The following is a 22740-nucleotide window of genomic DNA, read 5'->3' on the forward strand; positions in this document are numbered from 1 at the left end:
TTGTCTCTCTCTCTCTCTCTCTCTCTCTCTCTCTCTCTCTCTCTCTCTCTCTCTCTGTCTCTCTCTCCATCCATCCATCCCTTTAACTTCTGTAGCTGGCTGGTTCTCTCTCTCTTTCCTTTCCTCCTTCTCCCCTTTCCTCTCTTTCAAAAAGATTTCACCACAACCCCAAAATTTTTACTGCTTTCAAATTTTGTTTTGTCTTCAGGTAAACCCAGCAAAAGAGAGAAACTGCTGTCCTCATCAAGTCTATTGGCATCATTGGATGTCTTCCTACCCCCCCCATCCCCCATACACACATATTTCTGATAGTGATAATACCAGTGACACATGTTTTAATCTAATTTATAAAAAAATTTGCAGAGGATATGCACATTTGAATATCACTGTCTGCTGTTTATTTCAGGCTAACAAATTGGTTTAAGGTTAACCTTTTAGCAATGTGATACATTTTGTCAAAATGTTGTAATTCCTTCAATAGCTATGTGAGACAGATTAAAAGAAAGACAAAAGAAATGCCAAGAAGTTGAGGCATTTATGTTATTTTATTCAGATAAAATATTATTTTTTTCTTTCCAATGTTACCTCTTTATAAATTTGTTTCTCTTAACATTATTTTACCAGTCATTTAAAAAGCATTTTGCTATTTTCTCCATTTTATCTAGAAATTTTCTGTGAAATACCAATCATTGAGAATGGGAATCTTTTAGCTGCAAAATCAACTTACAAGGAGAATGAACGGCTGCAATATACATGTGATCCAGGTTTTGTATATAGTGAACGAGGAGATGCCACTTGCACTAAATATGGCTGGATTCCAGTTATGTCTTGTAGAGGTCAAATTTTACTTCTTTATTATCTCAAGTCATATTTATGTAATCAATTGCATGTTTAGTTGCTTTTTAAAGAATTCTTCCCTCCTCCCAACAGAATGGTTGACATGCTTGAAACCAGTAAGATGAGCTCTATCAGTAATAAATCATTGAAGTGGAGAGGATTTTGAAAATCATCTAGTCCAATCTCCTTATATTGCAGTAAGGAAACTTGGAGCTAAAGACAGTGAAGGACTTTCTTACGATCATGCAGTTCTTTAATGACAGATAGAAAGAGAATTCAAGTTTCCTGGTTCCTTTTTCCCCCTACACTGTTTTGCTTCTAATACAATCTTACATTGAGGGTTAGGAAATTAGAAAGTATAAGATGGGCAAGATTTTGGAAGCAGCAGGTTGTCTGAAAAAGACAGGAAGGTTTTAATTGACCACAGATTTAATATGAACCAACCGTGCAATGTGGTTTCCAAAAAGTTATCATAAGATTAAAACAAGTGTAGTAGTGCCTAGATCAGGATAGTTACAGAGGTCTTCACTAGAAGGACTGAGTTCCCAATACTGTGGTTATTTTTGATCAGCATATTTTAAAAGGGCTAGTGACAAATGAGTGTATATCTAAAGGAGAGTGAGTAGGATACTGAAGAATATTCAAATTATGTCATTAAAGAAACAGTTGAAGGATCTGAATATCTTTAGCTTGTAGGAGAAAGAACCAAAGTAGTATGTGGTAGCTAGCTGTCTTCTAATATTTAAATGATTTTCATGTGGAAGAGAGAGATTTATTCTGCTTTACTCTAGTAGACAAAATTATGGCTAGTAGATAAAAGATACAGAGGATAAACAGCTAAGCACTCATAGCATACATGGGAGGGCGCATCAAAGATGTACAGCAAAGGAAGAGATAGTTTCCTTGTGGTCCATGCATTATGGTATACCATGTGAGAAGACTTCTAAGTCCTCCAGCATTATTATGTCAAAACAGCAAGTGGAACTGCCCAGAATCCATGGTCAGATAAGGTATTGACTGAGATATAAATAGAGAAAGTCTATCATTAATATAACTTAATTAAAATAAATTTTCATTCATCCAAAATTGTAAAAAAAAAAAGTTCCCTGTAAGCAGGAAGCTACAAACATTCATTTTTCCACTGTGGCAATATGTGGGAAAAAATATTCTTCATAATGTTGATTCTGAGGTACTGAAAGATTATGAAATACTATGTTATCATAAAAATAAGTTCAATATATTTTCTGTATTCAAATGATATGAAATTTAGTAAACTATCTGGTATATATATATTGATTTTCAGAAAGGTCATGTGAGTTATTAGAATACAACATGACAACCATTTTGAATTAAGAGGAACTTAAATGATTCTTGTAAGTGAAACTAAAATGTATTGTGTTATTTGAGTAGATTTCATAATCTTTATGGACCAGTAGCTCTTATACTTTAATTCTGTTAATGAAATGCTTATTTTTAGAAATCACATGTGATCCCCCACCCTTGGCTAATGGGAATATACACCCTCAGAAAGATAAATATAGAGGAAATGATGAAATCTCATACCACTGCATAAAAGGTTTTTACCCACCACTAACTGGAAACAAGGCAAAATGTACTGTTGAAGGCTGGTTACCTCTTCCAAGATGTAGCTGTAAGTTTCATTTGTGTCTTGTTCTACTTTAAAGACTATGAAATAATTGCTTATTTTATCTAAAAATATTATGTCAATATATCTGCTTTTCTTGATTTTGTAATGTGAATCCTATGTTGGTATCACTCACTTAATAATTTGGAATGTTCTAGCTCTATCAGAACAGAATGAAAGGGAAACTTCTCCAAAGTATATATGTTTTTAATTATTTCCATCTAACAGACCAAAATATTTTCCCTGGAAAAACAAATGTCTAATCCACTGAATTGAAAATGTTTGGCAGGGTACCAGTCCAGTTTGCACATTGGTACTACAGCAGTTTGGGGAACATTTATCAGTCCAAGTTCTCACAAATCATAGAAATGTAGCATCGTCAATGATATCCTGATTTCCAGTTCACAGATACTCAATTTAGTTTCCTTCTTTATTTGAATGTTTATGTGTTTTTAATGCCTAATAGATTCAGATTGCAAGATCATTCCTCTGATATTTGCCACTATTTATCATATAGTCTGGTCTGAAAATTCTTGAGGTTTAAGGCATCAGGGTTCTACAAAAAAGGTTCTTGATCACTCATTTACTATTTATCATATGACAAGTATCCTGTGCTAGTTGATACAAAAGTATAAGTGCTGGGGATACAGAGTCAAAAGTGAAACAATATCTTCCTTCAAGGAAGTTATAACCTATCAAGGGAGATATACATATAGATGTAAACACAAAATATCAATTCCCCCCAACAAAAAAAAAAGGTAACAGGTAATTTTGTATGGGGAAAGTGCTAGCAGGTAGAATGATCAGGAAAGGCTTAATGCTGGCACTTGAACTGACAATTGAAGAAAATGGTGTCCTTTGAGCAGAGTTAAGGAGGAAAAGTTAAGCCATAAAGGACCACAAATGCAAAGGGATGGAGCCATAAAATGGAATGCTGTGTGTAAGGAACAATAAAGAGTAGTTTGACACCTGGCCGTATAACCTTAAGTAAGTTACTTAACCTCAATTGCTTAAAAAAAAAAAGAGTAGTTTGACCAGACCACCAAATGCATGAAGGGGAGCAATAATGCACTTATGTTGGAAAGGTAAGTTAGGTTCTTACTGTGAAGAGCTTTGAAGGTCAAACAGAGGAGTTTATGTTTGATCTTGGAAGTGATAGGGAGCCACTGGAACTGGTTGATTAGAAGAAGGATGTGGTTAAACTTGTACTTTAGGAAAAGCACCTTTACAGCTGTGTGGAGGATGAATTTGAACAGGGAAATACTTGAAGCAGAGAGACTTATTTGGGAGATGTTTCAATAGTCTAGACAAAAAGTGATGAGAACCTGAACTAGATCAGTGGCTGATGAAAGTTCACTCCTTCTAGGACAGAATTTGGGGAAGTAATTATATATTTAATAAAAGAAGAAACCAGAACCTGAAATTGCATTTGTTTGTTTTTCATTGCACCTGAGAATCTATGATTTCCTTGATAAGGAAACTTCGCATCAATTCAGGCCACAACTAAACTATAAATCAGTAGGTACATTTTAAGGCATTGTCTCCTTCTAACTGGGGATAAACATAAGTTCAATATCCAAGGTCTAATTATAAATGTTAGTGATTTTTTTCTGGTATGTCCTATAACCATGAAGTAACATGGTATATTATAGATAGTCAACTGTAACAGAAGGCTGACTAGGGTTTAAATTTTCCTCCGAATTACACTGATTACGTGAGCCTCATCAAGTCATTTAACTTCTTCTAGGAAAACCTCTAGGACTATAAAAAGCAGAGTGGAAATCCAATCAGCATTGAATTTTTTTAATAAGAGTCCCTAAATCACAGCAAAATCCCAAGTGTGGTCCAAAGAAAACAAACTAGTCGATGCCTCCAAAACACTGCTCTTGGGATTGTGATGAAAGTACTTTGCTTCTCTATAGCCCAAGCTACATTGTAAGATTTGAAACTGAAGCACAGTTTCTGATTTGCATTGTTAAGTAGTTTACTTTTTGGAAACTATACCATGAAATTACAGGTCCCCTCCACCTCATCTTTTACCCTCCCCCCCCCCCCAAATGACTTATAAATTGAGTATGAGGGCATTTCCAATAAAGAACTTTCAAAAATATTTTGAGTAGGGGCAATGCCATTGAATTCCTAACAATTTCTTCAGATAAATGTTATTTAGAAGTTTAAGGTTTCTCATGTTTAAAAGAAACAAGTATTCTTACTTTATAGTCATATATCTTACATTTTATTCAGAAATGAGTCTATGAGCACAAAAATATTACATTGAAATTCATTTAAATAGCTTTAAAAATCATTATCATGTTCTTTGTAAAATTTTTAAAAAGTTTTTCTTGTATTGGCTTTTATTCAATTTACAATTTCATTCTTATAGAAAAGGATGATATAATTTCCCTCCCCACCAAAAAAAAATCTGAGAATACTATACTATGAACATAAACATTTCTTATATGCTCTGATGAGTAAATACCAGATGAGATGGGAGAAAGCACTAATAACATGGAGGTTTCATGTAGGAGTTAGTAACTGACCTAAGTGTTGAAGGAAGCTGAGCATTTTAATGGTTAAAAGTAAGAGTTAAAAGTTAAAAAGTTAAAAGTTAAAAGGTTAAAAGTAAAGTATATTTCAGGCATGAAAGACAGACTGTTCAAAGTCCTAGAGATAATACACAGCATGCCACATTTGATGCACCTACTTGTCCAGTTTGGCTGGAATGTAGATTGCATGACAGATACTGATATGAAATACTTTGAAAGGCAGGAGGGAATCTGATGATGGGAACTTTTATATTACAGACTAAGACTTTTTTTCTACACTGGAAACAAGGAACTACTAAATTTTTTGAGTTGACAAATGACATTTTCAGACCTGTGTATTAAGAATAGTAATTTGGCTGTTGTGCAGAGGATGTTTTGGAGAAGAAGTAAGACTAGACATATCCAGTACAATAAAAAAGCTATTGTTGGGGTGGCCAGGTAGCACAGCGAGTAAGAGCACCGGCTCCAGTGTTGAGAAGACCTGGAGATCGAATCCTGGGCTCAGACACTTAGCACCCACCCAGAAACACCTGGCCATGTATCCTTGAGCAAGTTACTTAACCCCAATTGCTTAGGGGCGGCCAGGTGGCTCAGCGAGTAAGAGCACCGGCTCCAGTGTCGGGATAACCTGGATCAAATCCGGGCTCAGATACTCAGACCACACCCAGAAATAACTGGCTGCATAACCTTGAGCAAGTTAATTAACCCTGATTGCTTTAAAAAAAATAAAAATAAATAAAAAAGCTATTGTAGTCTTCTAGCAAAGAGCTATGAGGGCATAAACTAGAGTTGTGACTGTGAATCTTAGGATAAAGGAGTAAGATAAGAGAAATGTCATGGAAATAGAATCAACAAGACATGGAAATTGGATATGTGAGATAGTAGAAAGGGAAAGGTGAAAGATGAATCAAAGGTTGTGAACTTGTAAAGCCAAGCACAACAGCTTTCCAGAGGACTGCTGCTATGAACAGTTTTCTAAGGTTCTGATTACACAGTATAGTGAACTCTTTATTTATTCAGTAATAAATTAAGGAAAAACATTCACAGAAAATCAAAGCACAGCATTCACAATGTTAAAATTTAATAACTTATCACTAAAGTGGCCACATAGTTTTCACCAAAGTGGTCACAAAATTTTAAGCAGAAGATAACATTTATTTAGTAAGTCCTTGATTCAATCATCCTTAAAGAGGCAAGCCTCCTTAATTGACACAAAGTACAAAGGTCAAAGTCCTCTACCCCCAGGTCACATTGTCTTAATCTCTTCAATCAAAAAGTACTTTTTCTTCTTAAATGGACAAGTCCTTAACTCAATTATCTAAATATAAAGGTTAGAGTTCTCCACCCCTAGGCCATAGTGAGTCATGATTTTATCAGTTTGCATTAAATTCCCCATGGGGGGGGCATCTTTTCATCTTGACTCAAGGCTGGCTGTCAGCTTCCATGGTCCCAGCTCCTGCCCAAATCTATTCAACTGCCACCTGGGTTTAAAGGCAGACAGCTCTCAATTCTTTGTCCAGCTTCTTGTGCAGTTCCTGTTCCATACTGAAGCTCACAGTGTCTGGTCCACCTCAAGTTCTTCACAATTTCTGCTCAACAAAGGGAACCAGCTCAACAAAGCCACAATAACATTCATTCTCATTGTTGGCATCCTTATCAATTCACTTTCTGCCTGTGAAATCAACATAGACCCAACAACAAGGTCTGAGAAATCAACACAATTAGTCAGTACAGTCTCAGGACCTCTGAAATCATCAGCAAGACACTCCTCCAGGATTTCTGTAAACACACAACAAGAAAATCCTCTTTCAGGGCTTCTGAACCAGTAGCAAGGTCCCAGGCCTTCTGTAACAACAGCACCACCCTCTATTAGCAGACAAATCTGACAAAGTACCATAAAAACAGATGTATAAAGTCAAGTACAAGCAGCTTTCCAGAAGAATACTGCTGTGAACAGCTTTCAAGGTTCTGATTACATATTATAGTGAACACTCTATTTATTCAATAACAAATCAGAGCAAAACATTCACAGAAAATCAAGCTACAGCATTCACAATGTTACAACTTATCACAGAAAATGGCCACATAGATTTCACAACAGTGGTCACAATAGTTTTCAACAAAGTATAATTATTTAGTAACTCAATTATTCAATCATCCTTTAAGGAGGCTTCTCCCCAACTCAATCATTCAATTATCATTAAGAAGACTTTCCTCCTTAAGGGACACAAAATACAAAAGTCAAAGTACTCCACCCCTGGATAGTACATTCATTTAGTCAATCACAGAGTCCTTAATTAAATTACACAGTACAATCAAAAATAAATTATGATTCCATAAGTTACTATTCAACAGAAAATAACACAATTCAGGGCTTACCACTGTCTTACCATTACATCCATACCTAGTTAGTTACCAGAGAGGGAAGAACCAACATCTGGGTTTTAAAAGCTGGAGAGGTGGGGGTGGGGTAGCTCAATGGCTGCCTAGAGTCTTATCTGGCCAAATCACAAAACTCTTCCAAAGGGAGTCCCAAAGCAAAACTTCACATCAGTGTCAGCCACTACTCAGTATCCATGGAGAGATCATTTCATCTTGACTTGGGGAAGGCTTTCAGTTTTCATGGTTTCCCTTCCATGGTCCCAGCTCCTGCCTGGATTCACCAAACTGCCATCTGTGTTCAAAGGTAGACAGCTCCCAGTTCCTTGTCTAGCTCTCCATGCAGTTCCTGTTCCACACTGAAGCTCACAGTATCCAGCCCACCTTCAATCCTTCACAATCTCTGTTCCTGGGAAGTCAAGACTTAAAAAAGCCACAAACAAATAAAGTACCAACACCACAGTCATGCTTCCTTAGCAGCTCCTCAGCAGCTCCAGCTGGCCCTTGGAAGTCTTCAGCAGAAGTTTCAGCTGGTTCCCAGAATCAAAATCACTTCATCCAGGTTCTCAAAATAAAAATCATTCTTCCTCAGCCTGCAAAACCTGGCTCCAAGAAGATCAGAAAATCCATCTAGGACTTTTCCTTATATACCTATTAGCTCCTCCCTTTACTGCCCCTTCCTGTTATATCAGCAAGTCCATCCCACCATGGGATTCACAAATTCTGGGTTTTAATACTTGACACAATTATGAACTTGAAACTAAGTGCTAAGTACCTGTTAGCTTGCTAATACAAGGGGCAGGGAAGATCTTCAAATTCCCATTACCATTACACCTGTGTAATTATAAGGATGGAGGGCAGCTAGGTGGCACAGTGAATAGAGCACTGGCCCTGGAGTCAGAAGGACCTGAGTTCAAATCTGGCCTCGGACACTTAACACACACACATACACAAAAACTAGCTGTGTGACCTTGGGCAAGTCACTTAACCCCAATTGCCCTCCAAAAAGCAAAAAAAAAAAAAAGTAGAAGAATGGAATCCTAAACTGAAAAAGGAAAGTGTGTGGGAAGGGTATTTTCAGGAAATAGAGTAAGATCAATTCTAGATGTATTGAGTCTAAGATACTGATGTGAAATTTGTATTAAAATGTGTGGCAGGCAGTTGGTGAGAGGGGAATAGAGTTCAGGAGAGAGAGGAAGTTGGATATGTAGATTTGAGAATAATCTGCATAGAGCTAATTGAACTGAGAGGAGCTGAAGAAATCAACACAAATGTTAAGAAAGAGTAGAGAAGAGATCCCTGGACAGAACTTTGGAGGATATTAATATTTAATAAGAAGATAGGTGGAATTGTAGCAGAAGATTAAGAAGGAATGATCAGATAGATGTGAGGGGAACAAAGAGCAAGATAGCATAGTCATATAAGCCAAGGGATGAGAGTATGGTGGAATAGTAGGTGTTCTACAATATCAAACCATTTCCATATCATAGTTGATGACCCACTCAGGGATCCAACCTAATTTTCATATATCTTAATGTCTTTTGGTATTATAATTGCCTAGCTAATTTTGAATAAGCATAATTCCTTAAAGAAGGCATTTAAATTCTTATTCATTCATTCATAAAGGAGAGGGCTGGCAAGAGTGGATATATTTTGATATTTTATGCAGAACTAACTGTATTTCTGAGGTGGTGAATGTGGGAGTGAACAACTGGGAAATTAACAACTCTTTCATGGGGTCCTATAGACTGTGTTTGATCCTGGGGTGGATTACTGAGAAATTTGTAGGAAATAAAAATTTAATAATTTCCTTTAGGGAAATTTTTTAAAGTAGGCAAGTTACAAACCATCTCATACAATTTAGATGCTATTATCCTCAGAGCACCTAGTGGAATATAAGGTCTCAAAAGCAAAGAAGGTTACATTTGTCTTTTCATCCTAATTGCATAGTATAATGTCTTGTATGTAGTAGGCATTTCAAATTATTTGTTGAATTGAATTGAGATAACTTTCACAAATTCCTTCTAACTTTATGATTCTAAATCAGTGTAAATTCTGAGATCACAAATAATAGGAATGCAATTATAGTATATTGTAAAGTGTGTATTCATAATAGGAAATTAAAATTAATTAATTAAAATCGTTAATAAGGAAAATAATTTCTTTTTACTTTACTTTCTCCCAAGTGAGACCTTGTGAATATCCAGATATTGAAAATGGACAACTTTATATACCATATTGGCAAAACGAGGAATACTTTCGAAGGTCATTTCCAACGCATATTGGAAAACAAATGTACTACCACTGTAATGATCATTATGAACCTGCTCAAGGACGTCCCTCATCCTATTGGACATCATTTTATTGTACTGAAGAAGGATGGTCTCCAGTGCCAAAATGCCTTAGTGAGTGTGCTTCTTTAAACTATTTGTAATGGGCACAAGTGAGAGGAAGTCCCAGATTATATTTAGAAAGGATGTAACATTTCTTATCAGTGAGATCTTTGTGATATCCTCATTGAACACTACAGAAGGGAATTAAATATTAATTCCCCCCTGATACATGTTGGACATGACCTATCAGAAGAAAGTAAAATGAACATTATAAATTCTCAAGTCTCTTCATATTAAGAGCCACCCTTCATAAATCATTAACATAGGAGGCAATTGCTGTGTTCAGCATTACTGAACTCTGGTATCACTTTCTGCTTCCCTGATTACACTTTCTTCTTGGATAGTACCTCCTGTTCTCTGATAATGCTGAACATTTTATGAAATTACACTTGGCTTATTTAGTAGAACTGTCTGTTCTAAGGTACCATTGCTTGCTCTCTGATAGTGTGGCCTATTCCCCTAAAGGACTTTCTGCTTCTTTGTTATGATTATCTGTTCTCTTTTAGCTCTGACAGTGTGACTGGTACACTGTTGTCTGGACTGCCCTTAATTTATAAGATGAATTTTAATTCAACTCTTTGATCTTTAATTTCCTAATTTCCCCCCTTTTAGTTCACCCTTTACTTCCTAGAAGTCAACCCATTATAACAAGGATTTCTTTCTTTCTTTTTTTTTAAGCAATCAGGGTTAAGTAACTTGCTTAAGGTTACATGGCCAGTTATTTCTGGGTGTGGTGCTAAGTATCTGAGCCCAGATTTGATCCCCAGGTCATCCCGACACTGGAGCTGGTGCTCTTACTCACTGAGCCACCTGGCCACCCCTAAGCAATTGGGGTTAAGTAACTTGCTCAAGGTTACATGGCCAGGTGTTTCTGGGTGGGTGCTAAGTGTCTCAGCCCAGGATTCGATCTCCAGGTCATCCTGACACTGGAGCCGGTACTCTTACTCGCTGCTCTACCTGGCTGCCCCACAAGGATTTATTTCTATGAAAAAAAGAGAAAGAAGAAAAAATGGTAAAAAAATGAATACATCAAAAAAGATCTGACTATATATAATGTTTCATACACAAGGACCCCAAACTTCTACAAAAAGCAGGGAGAAATGCCTTATCACTTCTTATTTTGGGTCAGGTTTGCTTTTGTGATTTTCCAACATTAATTTTTCCTTTTATATTGTTTAATAGTATTTCATTTTTACTCAATTACATGTAAAACATTTTTTATCATTTGTTTTTTCAAAAGTTTTTAGTTCCAAATTCTATCCCTCCTTCCTTCCCCTCATCCCTTCCTACAATGGTAAGCAATCTGATATAGTGTATACATTATCCATTATGTAAAATATTTTCATATTAGTCATTTTATGGAAGAAAACAGAAACAGAAAAGAAAGAAAAAAATGAAGGCAGGAGGGAGGGAAGGAAGAGAGAAAAAAAGAGGAAGGAAGGAAAGAGGGAGGTAGAGGGTGGGAAGCAAGGAGGAAGGAAGAAAGGAGTCAGAAAATAAGGTAGCAAGGAAAAAAGAAAGGAAGAAAGAAAAAGAAGAAAGGAAGAGAGAAAGGATGAGAAAATAGTACACTTTGTCATTCAAATATCATTGTATTCAGATGCCACCAGTTCTTTCTCTTGAGTTGGATAGCATTTTTGATCATGAGTCCTTTGGGATTGTCTTGGACCACTGTATTGCTAAGAACAGCTAAGTCATTCACAGCGGTTCATTGTACAACATTGCTGTTACCATGAACAACATTTTGTTTTGTTTTGTTTTCTGATTCTCACTTCATTCCATATCTCTTTGTGTAAAGTACAGGTCTTTCTGAAATTGTCCTGCTTGTCATTTCTTATAGCACAAAAATATTCAATTAAAATCATGTTCCAAAACTTGTTCAGCCCTTCCCCAAATGATGATCATCCCCTCAATTTCCAATTCTTAGCCACTGCAAAAAGAGTTGCAATAATTTTGTACAGATAGGTTCTTCTCCCACACCCCTTTTAAAAATATCTTTGGGATATCTACCTGGTAGTGGTATTGCTGGTAGTGGTATTCCAGTCACCCTGATCAATGTCTTGCCACTGGACCCAGTTGGCTCTGGAGGAAAAGGTAACTTTGCACAGCCCTCCCTCACTTAGATTCAATTCACTTGCAAATCAGCTGGTGTTATGGTTCTCTTCAAGAATGAAGGACAAACAACAATTGCCCAAAGGAAGGTAAAAGCAATGGAATCCAGAATCATTAAGAGATAGTTAATGGGAAATGAAACACACAGAGAAGACTTATACCATCCAATTTAAAAATATTTATCTCTTACAATAAAGTATCTTTCATATATTAGTTAAGATTTGACAGGATTCCTTTGAGAACAAGGGACAAACAACAACATTCCTGGATCACGGGGGTACCCATACTTTTATAGTTCTTTGGACACGAGGCATTTGACCTTATCTTGGTGAATAGTGTAGGATATTAGTCTATAACCAATTTCTGCCATATTGCTTGCCAGTTTTCTGAATTTTTTTTACCAAATAATAAATTCTTATCCCCAAATCTTAAGTCTTTACATTCATAAAATACAAAGTTAGTATTCTATTTGCTGCTATAAGTTTTATGTCTACTCTGTTGCCATGATCTACCTTAACCATACCTGAGAGATTTGAAGAGTACTGCTTTATAATACAGTTTAAGACATAGTCCTGCTAAAACTTCTTCCTTTATATTTTTATTAGTTCCTTTGATATGCTTGACTTTTTGTTCTTCTAAATGAATGTGGTTATAATTTTTTTCTAATTCAGTAAAATAATTTTTGATAATTTAATTGGACTTGCACTGAATATATAAATTAGTTATGTGCAATTGTAATTATTATTTTATTGGCCCTGCTTACCCATGAACAATCAATATTTCTCCAGTTATTTAAATTTGATTTTATTTGCATAAAGTTTTTTTAATGATTTTAAAAATATATTTCTAGCATTTGTTTTGGCAGGTATACTACTAGATATTTTATACTCTCTAGAGTTATTTTGAATGGGGTATCTTTTATTATATCTTATTACAGAGTTATATTTATGTTATATAGGAATGTTGGTGATTTATGGCAATTTACTTTATATCCTGCTACTTTGCTAAAATTATTAATTGCTTAACAAACATTTTAGTTGTATATTTGGGATTTTCTAAGTATATCATCATATTGTCTGCAAAAAGAGATAGTTTTATTACCTCATTCCCTATTCTGATTATATTTTTCTCCTTTTATTGTTATTGCTAGAATTTCCAATACAATATGGTGACAGTAGGCATTCTTGTTTCCTATCTGATCTTACCAGGAAGCCTTCTAGTTTATCTCCATTACAAATAATGCTGGCTGATGGTTTTAGATAAATGCTTTTTATAAATTTAAGGAAAAACTTATTTGTACTAATACTTTCAAGTGTTTTTCTGAGTGTTATACATTATCTTTTGATACATTTTCTGTTTTTCTACAATAATTTTCATTATCTTTTTCTACCTTTACTGATGTAATCATTTAAAGCATTTATTATTGTCATAATTAATTGTGTTAAAATTTTTCCTTATGGTAAACCATCCCTGAATTTCTGGTATAAATCCCATTTGGCCATATTGTATAATCTTTGTAATATATCTTTTAGCTAGTGTTTTATTTAAAATTTTTGCATCCATATTCATTAATGAAATTGCTCTACAATTTGCTTTCTCTGTTTTTACTCTTCATAGTTTTGGTATCATTATTCTATTTGTTTCATAAAAGGAGTTTGGTAGGATCCCTACTTTGCCTATTATTCCAAATAATTTATTTGGTATTGGTATTAGTTAATCTTTTAATGTTGGATAGAATTCGCTTATAAATCTATCTGACCCTGGTGCTTCTTTCTTAGGAAACTAATTTATGACCTATGCAATTTCTTTTTCTAAAATAGGTCTATTTAACTATTCTGTTTAATCTTCTATTAATTCAGGCAATTTAAATTTTTAAAATAGTCTTTCACTTCATTTAAATTGTTAAATTTAAATATAATTGGGCAAAATAACTCCTAAAATTTCATCTTTGTTATTGGTATAATCACCATTTTCATTTTAAGAACTAGTAATTTTGTGTTTTTTCTACAGTTTATTTATTTTTTTCGTTTTCAACACTCTTTCCACAAGATTTTGAGTTACAAATTTTCTCCCTGTCTCTCCCCTAGCCCCACCCCAAGATAGCAGGCCTACTGAATACCCCTTCCTCCAATCTGTTCTCTCTTATATCCTCTCCCATCCCCTTCCCAACTTTCTAGTAGAGCAAGATGTATTTCTATACCCCAATACCTGTATATTTTATTTCCTGGTTGCATGTAAAAAATAATTTTTTAACATTTGTTTTTAAAACTTTGATTTCCAGATTCTTTCCTTCTTCCTTCCTCAACCACCCTCCTTGGGAAGACAAGCAATTCAATATAGGTTGTACATGTGTAGTTACACAAAGCATTTCCATAGTAGATACATTGTGAAAGACTAACTCTATTTCCCTCCATCCTATCCCACCTCCTACTTATTCTATTTTCTCCTTTGACCCTGTCCCTTTCCAAAAGTCTTAGCTTCTAACTACACTCTCCCCCAATCTGCTGTCCCTTTTATTATCCTCTCCTTATCCCCTTCACCCCTATTTTCCTGAAGGGTAAGATACCCGATTGAGTATGTGTGTTATTCCCTCCTTAAGCCAAATTCAGTGAGAGTAAGGTTGACCCATTCCCTTCCACCTTTCTGCTCTTCCTCTCCATTGTAACAGTTTTCTCTTGCTTTTTTATGAGATAATTTACCCTATTCTATCTCTCCCTTTATGCTTTTTTTCAATATATTGCTCTCTCACCTATTAATTTTATTTTTTAGAGATCATCCCTTCATATTCAACTCATCCTGTGCCCTCTGTCTATATATACATATACACAAACTCCCATATACATTTATACACACATACACCTTATTATACATATATATATTCCATTCAACTATTCTCATACTGAGAAAAGTCTCATGAGTTACAATTATTGTTTTTCCATGTAGGAATGTAAATAGTTCAACTTTAATAAGTTCCTTATGATTTGTTTTTCCTGTTTACCTTCTTGTGTTTCTCTTGCTTCTTATATTTGAAAGTCAAATTTTCTCTTCAGCTCTGGTTTTTTCATCAAGAATGCTTGAAAGTCCTCTATTTGATTTAATTTCCATATTTTCCCCTGAAGTATTATACTCAGTTTTACTGGGTATGTGATTCTTGATTTTAATCCTAGCTTCTTTGACCTCCAAAATATCATATTCCAAGCCCTTCAATACCTTAATGTAGAAGCTGCTGGATCTTTTGTTATCTTGATTGTTCCACAATACTCAAATTTTTTCTTCCTGACTGCTTGTAATATTTTCTCCTTGACATGGGAACTCTGGGATTTGGCTATAATATTCCTAGGTATTTTCTTTTTGAGATCTTTTTCAAGAGGAGATCAATGAATTCTTTCAATTTCTATTTTGCCCTCAGGTTCTAGAATATCAGGGCAATTTTGCATGATAATATTTTGAAAGATGGTGTCTAGGCTCTTTTCATGATCATGGCTTTTAGGTAGTCCAATAATTTTTAACTTATCTCTCCTGGATTTATTTTCCAGGTCAGTGGTTTTTCCAATGAGATATTTGACATTGCCTTCTATTTTTTCATTTCTTTGGAACTGTTTTATAGTATCTTGATTTCTCATAAAGTCGTTAGCTTCCATTTACTCCAATCTAATTTTGAAGGAATTATTCTCTTCAGTGAGTTTTTAAAATTTCTTTTCCCTCTGGCCAATTTGGCTTTATAAGGCATTCTTCTCTTCATTGGCTTTTTGGGCCTCTTTTGCCATTTGAGTTAGTCTATTTTTTAAGGTGTTATTTTCTTCAGTATATTTTTGTGTCTCCTTTAGCAGGCTGTTGACTCACTTTCCATGATTTTCTTGTATCATTCTCATTTTTTTTCCCCAATTTTTCCTCCACTTCTCTTTCTTAATTTTCAAAATGCTTCTTGAGCTCCTCCATGGCCTCTGACCAGTTCATATTTTTCTTGGAGGCTTTTGAAGCAGGAGATTTGACTTTGTTGTCTTCTTCTGGTTCCATGTTTTAATCCTCTTTGTCCCCCCACCAAAATATTCTATGATCTGCTTGTGCTTCCTCTGTTTGCTCATCTCGCCAGCCAATTATTTGACTCTTGAGCTCTTTGACACAGTAGAACTCTGCTTCCAGAGTGGAGAGAGCTGTGTCCCAAATTTCTGGGGTTTTCGAAGCTGTTGTTAGAGCTGTCATCAGAGCAATGAGGAGGGTGCCCGCTCTATAGCCACCACAGGCTCTGCCTAACTAGCATTCCTCAGTCCAGTACCACCACCCAAGACTACAACCCAGATCCAGGAAGGTCAAAGCAAGAGTGATTACCCTCTGAATGGTCACTTGGTTCCCCTATGATCTGCAGGCCAGGACCTCTGGATTCAGCTGTGCAGCAGCAGCTGTAGCTGCTATGCCACTACCTCTGTTGACCTGGGGGACAGGGGCCGGATCTCACTCTTTTCTCACCCAGGATCAACAGGGTTACCCACTGATCTTTTACTTTCTCTTTGGCATTTATGGGTTGAGAAGTCTGGAAACCATCACATTTGCTGGTGATTCACTCTCCTGAAGTCTGCTCCAGCTGCCTGGGCCTTCCCCAGGTTTTGGCCTGCACGGCTCATGCAGGATTGCACTTGGCTCCCAGCTTGATATGATAGTCCCTTCCTGTCAGCCTGCCAAGTGCCTTCAGCAAGAGATTTGTTTTTCTCTGTATATTTGTGAGTTACGTAGCTCTAAAATCTGCTTAGAGTCATTTTTAACAGGTATTTGAGGTGGTTGGAGTGGGAGCTCAAGCAAATTCCTGCCCTTTTCTCTTTTTTTAAATGAAATTAACCAATGGTTCATCTATTTTATTGTTGTTTTATTTTATCAACCAGCTCCTTGTTTTTCTTATTAATTTAATGGATTTTTTACACTCAATTATATATATATACATACATACATACATACATACATACATATACATATATATATATATATATACACATACATATACATATATTTTTTTTTCAGAGGGGGGAAGGCAGGGCAATGGGGGTTAAGTGACTTGCCCAAGATCACACAGCTAGTAAATGTTAAATGTCTGAGAACAGATTTGAACTCAGGTCCTCCTGACTCCAGAGCTGGTGCTCTATTCATTGTGCCACTTAGCTGCCCCTTATAGTCTTTCCTGAACTCATGATTGGGTTATTATTATTATTTTTTGGACTGCTTGGACTTTCTTTTGTGTTACTTATGCTTCCTGGAACTAGTTGATACTAATTTGTATGCAACTAGGTGGCACAGTAGAGAGAACTCTGGACTTTGAGTCAGGAAGACCTGAGTTTGAATCTGACCTCAGTCAGTTACTAGCTGTGTGACACAGGGCAAGTTACTTAACCTCTCTATGCCTCAGTTTATTCATCTTTATTTTTTTCAAATGCTTTATTAACTTCTGATTTACATCATTCATTTCCACCAGATTTTGAGTTACAAATTTTCTCCCTGGTTTTCCCCTACCCACCGCCCCAAAATACCAGTCCCACAGGATATCTCCTCCTCCAATCTGCTCTCTCCCATATCTTCTCCCATACTGCCTTTGACTTTTCCTTTAGGGCATGGTGGATCTCTATGCCCCAGTGCCTGTACATCTTATTTCCCAATTACATGTAAAATAGCATTAATAATTATATATATATACATATATATGAATCAATATATATATATATATATTTTAAACATTTGATTTAAAAACTTTGAATTCTAGATTCATTCCCTTCCTCCCTTGTAATCACCCTTTCTGGGAAGATAAGCAGTTCACTATAGGTTGTACATGTGCAGCTAAAAATTATTGTTTTTCCATGTAGGAATGTTAATAGTTCAACTTTGATAAATTCCTTATGATTTATTTCCCTGTTTGCCTTCTCATGCTGCTCTTGGTTCTTTTATCTGAATGTCAACTTTTCTATTCAGCTCTGGTTTTTTTTCAGCAAGAATGCTTGAAAGTCCTCTATTCCGTTGAATGACCATATTTTCCCCTGAAACATGATATTCAGTTTTTCTGGGTAGGTGATTCTTGGTTTTAATCCCATCTCCTTTGCCCTCCAGAATATCATATTCCAAGCCCTTTGATCCCTCAGTGTAGAACCTGCCAGATCCTGAGTTATCCTGATTGTGTTTCCACAATATTCAAATTGTTTCTTCCTGGCTGCTTGTAATATTATCTCCTTGATCTGGGAATTTCAGAACATGGCTATAATATTCCTAGGAGTTTTCTTTTGGGGATCTTTTTCAGGAGGTAATCATTAGATTCTTTAAACCTCTATTTTGCCCTCTGGTTCTAAAACATCAAGGTAGTTTTCCTTGAGAATTTCTTGGAGGATAATTTCTAGGTTCTTTCTTTGACCATGGCTTTCAGGTAGTCTAATAATTTTTAAATTATCTCTGCTGGATCTATTCTCCAGGTCAGTGGTTTTTCCTATGAGCTATTTCACATTGCATTTTATTCATTCAGTTGTTTGGATTTGTTTAACAGCATCTTTATTTCTCATAAAGTCACTAGCTTCCATTTGCTCCAATCTAATTCTGAAGGAATGATTCTCTTCAGTGAGCTTTTGAGATTCTTTTTCCATCTGACAAATTCAGCTTTTTAAGGCATTCTTCTTCTAATTCCTTTTTGAGCCTCTTTTGCCATTTGAGTTAGTCTATTTTTAAGGTGTTATTTTCCTCAGTCAGGCTGTTGAGTCTCATTTCATAATTTTCTTGCATCGTTCTCATTTCTTTTCCCAATTTTTCATCCACTTCTCTTATCTGCTTCTTGAGGACCTCTATGGCTTGTAACCTGCTCATATTTTCCTTTGAAGCTTTTAGTGCAGGAATTCTGAGTTCACTGTCTTCCTCCTGTTCCATGCTTTGCTCCTTTTTGTCCCCCAAAATAGGAGTCTAATGTTGGATTCTTCATTTGCTTTGCTTCCTTTGCCTGGTCATTTTGCCACTCAATTACTTGACTTTTGGGCTTTTTTTTGCCACAGTAGGACTCTGCCACCAAGCAGTGGAGTTTTGTTCCAAACGCTGAGGTTTTCTCAGCTGCTGGAGGTATTAGTTGGGTGCCCTCTCTGAAGCCTCCACATGCTCTGGCAAGCTGGGCACATAGCCCAGGACCTCCAGCCTAGACCACAACCCAAATCCAAGCAGTTCAAGCCAGAGCAATTACCCCTCAGGATGGTCGCTTGGTCCCCCTACAGTCTTCAGGCCAGGAGCTGAAGCTGCCACATGAGGGCGGCTACATGCCTCAGCAGCTTCTTGCCCGGGGGGCAAAAGCCAACACACTCCCACCTACTGGTTCCCAAAGTCCACACTGCACTGACCTCTCACTTTGTCCTTAGCATCTATGTGTTGATAATTCTAGATTGCCACAGCTGCTGGTGATCTGGAGTCCCTCCAGCCAGTGGCTGATCAGGCCCGCCCTGGAGCTAAGACCTTGGCATGGAGCTGGGCTTGGCCCCCAGAGCTCTGCATTGGCCGATTCCCGCAGGCCTGCTGGACTGTCCTCAGTGGGGGATTAGCTTCTCTGTGTCATTTTGTGGGTTCTGTAGCTGCAAAGTTTGGTCAGAGTCCCCTTTCACATGGGTTGGAGGTGGTGGGAGCCGGAGCTGGAATTGCACAGAGGTCCTGTTTCTACCTAAAACTATTTTAGCTTTATCTTTGAGATCATGATTACCATCCCTGCATTTTATAAAATAAATTATCCTCCTGCCCTTTATTTTGTCTTTGTGTGTATTTCTCATTTTTGTAGAGTTTCATGAAAGCAACATATTGTTGAATTCGGACTTTTAATCTGCTGTTCATTTTCATTTCCTCCTTCCTACTTTTCCTCACTATTCTTTTCAACCTATTTCCCCGATCACTCCTCACTCCCCTGATTTATTTCTGCCTGCTCTCCTTGCCCTCCTATTTCTTCCATTTCTTTTTTTTTTAATCAATTGGGGTTAAGTAACCTGCTCAAGGTTACCCGGCCAGTTATTTCTGGGTGTGGTGCTGAGTGTCTGAGCCCGGGATTCGATCCCAGGTCATCCCGACACTGGAGCCGGTGCTCTTACTCGCTGAGCCACCTGGCCGCCCCTATTGCCCTCCTATTTCTTAACCTACTTACCTTTCGAAGAGGCTCTCCCTTATCCTCTCCCCCATCCTACCCCTTGCCCTTTTGTTTCTTTCCAAATGACCTTCCCCTTTTAGTTTTTTCTGTATCAGATTTTTTCTTTTTTTAACCTCCTTTGTATGAGATCATTACTCCTTTTTATCTCTCCCTACAGTTTTTTTTAATAATGCCATCATACTCAGCTCATCCCAAGCCTTTCTTTCAAATTGCCCAAATAAAGATAGTCATAAGAATACTGATAATATTTTCACATGTAAGAAGTAAACAATTTGACCTTACTGAGTCTCTAATAACTGGCCCTTAATGTTTACCTTATATTTCTCTTGTATGTTATGTGTTAAATTTTCCTTAAATTCTGCTATTTTTGTGAAAAAAAAAACAACCTGAAAGTCTTTCAGTTTGTTAAATGTCTTCTTTTTTTTTTAACTCAGGATTGTACTTAACTTTGCTGGGTATATTATCTTTCATCATAGCCCTAGCTCTTTTGCTTCATGGAATAAAGTATTCTAAGACCTATGACCCTTCAACATAGTAGCTGCTGGGTTTTATGTAATCCTTATTGTAGCCCCAAGATATTTAATTTGTTGTTGTTGTTGCTTCCAATATTTTCTCCTTAATCAGGGAGCTTTGAAACATGGTTGTGATATTCCTGTAACTTTTCTCCTGGTATCTCTTTCAGGTGGTGATTGGTGGATTTTTTTCTATTTCTCCTTTGCCTTTTAGTTATAGAACTTCAGTGAGATTTTCCTTGACAATTTCTTGTACTATTGCATCAAGATTCTTTTTTCATTGTAATTTTCAGGTAGTCTGATTATTCTTATAATATTTCACCTCAATCTGTTGTTCAGGTCAGTTGTTTTTCTGATGAGATATTTCATTTTAATTTCTATTTTTTCTTTCTTTTGATTTCGTTTTATTATTTTTGGTTGTTGTCTTAGAATGTCATATTGGTTGTTTCTATTTCCATTCTTTAGGTTCTTTAATCTCCCCTTTCTTAAATATAATTTTTACTACATTGCTATCTGACAAAGACATGTTTAAGATTTCTGCTTTAAACTATAAAATGTCTATGTCCTAATATATGGTCAAAATTTCTTAAGGTACCACGAACCATTGGAAAAAAAAAGTATATTCCTTTCTATTTCCATTAAATTCTCTCTGGATAGTTATTTTATCTATCCTATTTAAAATTATATTCACTTCTTTTACTTCTTAATTATTTTGTGTTAGATTTGTTTAGTTTATTTATTCTACAGGGGAAGATTAAAGTTCCTCATTATTATAGAGGAACTATTTATCTCTACCTGTAATTCATTTAACTTTTCTTTTAAAAAAATTAGATGCTATGATAACTGGCAAAAATTTTTTTAGGATTAACATTTCTTCATTGTCTATAATACCTTTATTCAAAATGTAATTACCCCATTTATCTCATTTAATTAAGATTTTTAACCTTAACTTTGTCTGAGCTCATAATTGCTACTCCTACCTTTTTTGCATCAGCTAAAACATAATAAATTCTACTTCAGCCCTCAATTTTAACTCTGTGTGTATCTCTCATTCTTAAATGTGTTTCTTATAAAGAACATACTGCTGGATTGTGATTTTTTTAATCCATTCTGCTATCCATTTCAGCTTTATGGGTGAGTTCATCCCATTTACATTCAAAGTTTTAATGACTAACTGTCAGTTTCCCTCCATCTTATTTGTACTCACTTTTGTCCCTCTCATACTCTCTTTTTGCCCTATTCATATTACCTTGTCCTCTAACCTTTCCTTTCTATTCTTTATTCTGCCTATCCCTCTAAGAGTCCCTCCCATATCCTCTACCCCTAAACCTCCTAAATATTAACCTACAAGCCCTTCTAAAAGTTTCTACCTATCTTCTGCTTCCACCCTCCTAAATCTTAATCTACACACCCTTCTAAAAGTCCCTCCCTTATGCTGTCTCCCAATAATCTTATTTCTTCACAAGTTAAGAACAATTTTATAAACTTTTTGATATGGAGGTGTTTTCACTTCATCCAGGCCCAATCTAAGCCCCTGGAGGCTTAGGAGAACCACTAATTTATATCTTTACTGCTACGTCTCTACATTCATATCATGGTGGTGTTTTGTCTGTTTGTGGAGGAAATCTGGAGAGCCTAGAAATTTCTGACCTACTCTGCCATTTTCCAAGGATGCCCCTTTTGCCTTTTAAGTGTATTATTTAAATGTCTTTATATGCATTAAATGTCTTTACATGTATTATGTATGTTTTATATATATTCTTATTGTCTTCTACATTTGAATGGAATGCCTATCACAACACCTATACATAATAGGAATCTAATGAATGTTGGTGACAAATTGATAATTCTTCTTCTCTGACTTCACATTGATTAAAAGCTTAATAAAGTTCTTTATTCATTATAATTTGTCCTCTTTTTTCTTACAAATATGGATACCAGTCTTTCTTCTTTTAATATGCTATTTCATGTTCTAAATTTTTTTCCTTTTCTTATCTGTAGGAAAGTGCCATCTTTATTCATTGACAAATGGACATTTTTGGCCACAAAAAGCTTATTATAAGGAAGGTGATGAAATAACAGTTGAATGTCATTATGAATACAGTCTTCCCAATAATGAAAACAAAATTACCTGCACCAAACAAGGCTGGTCTACTGAAACAAGGTGTAAAAAGATCAGTAA

General features: G+C 35.9%; 1 protein-coding gene across 1 annotated transcript in view; it reads left to right on the forward strand.

The window, feature by feature from the left end:
* LOC138151035 (complement factor H-like) overlaps positions 1 to 22740 on the forward strand; it is a 112228-nt gene that overhangs the window by 45024 nt on the left and 44464 nt on the right. Inside the window, exons 6-9 of the mRNA XM_069074470.1 lie at positions 666 to 836; positions 2315 to 2488; positions 9594 to 9812; positions 22560 to 22736. Of these exons, the coding sequence (XP_068930571.1) occupies positions 666 to 836; positions 2315 to 2488; positions 9594 to 9812; positions 22560 to 22736 (741 nt within the window). The remainder of the gene's footprint in view (positions 1 to 665; positions 837 to 2314; positions 2489 to 9593; positions 9813 to 22559; positions 22737 to 22740) is intronic.

Source organism: Petaurus breviceps, unplaced genomic scaffold (genome assembly GCF_028583685.1).
Source record: "Petaurus breviceps papuanus isolate PSGF00001 unplaced genomic scaffold, PetGlider_PUasm1.0 90895, whole genome shotgun sequence".
Lineage (NCBI taxonomy): Eukaryota > Metazoa > Chordata > Mammalia > Diprotodontia > Petauridae > Petaurus > Petaurus breviceps.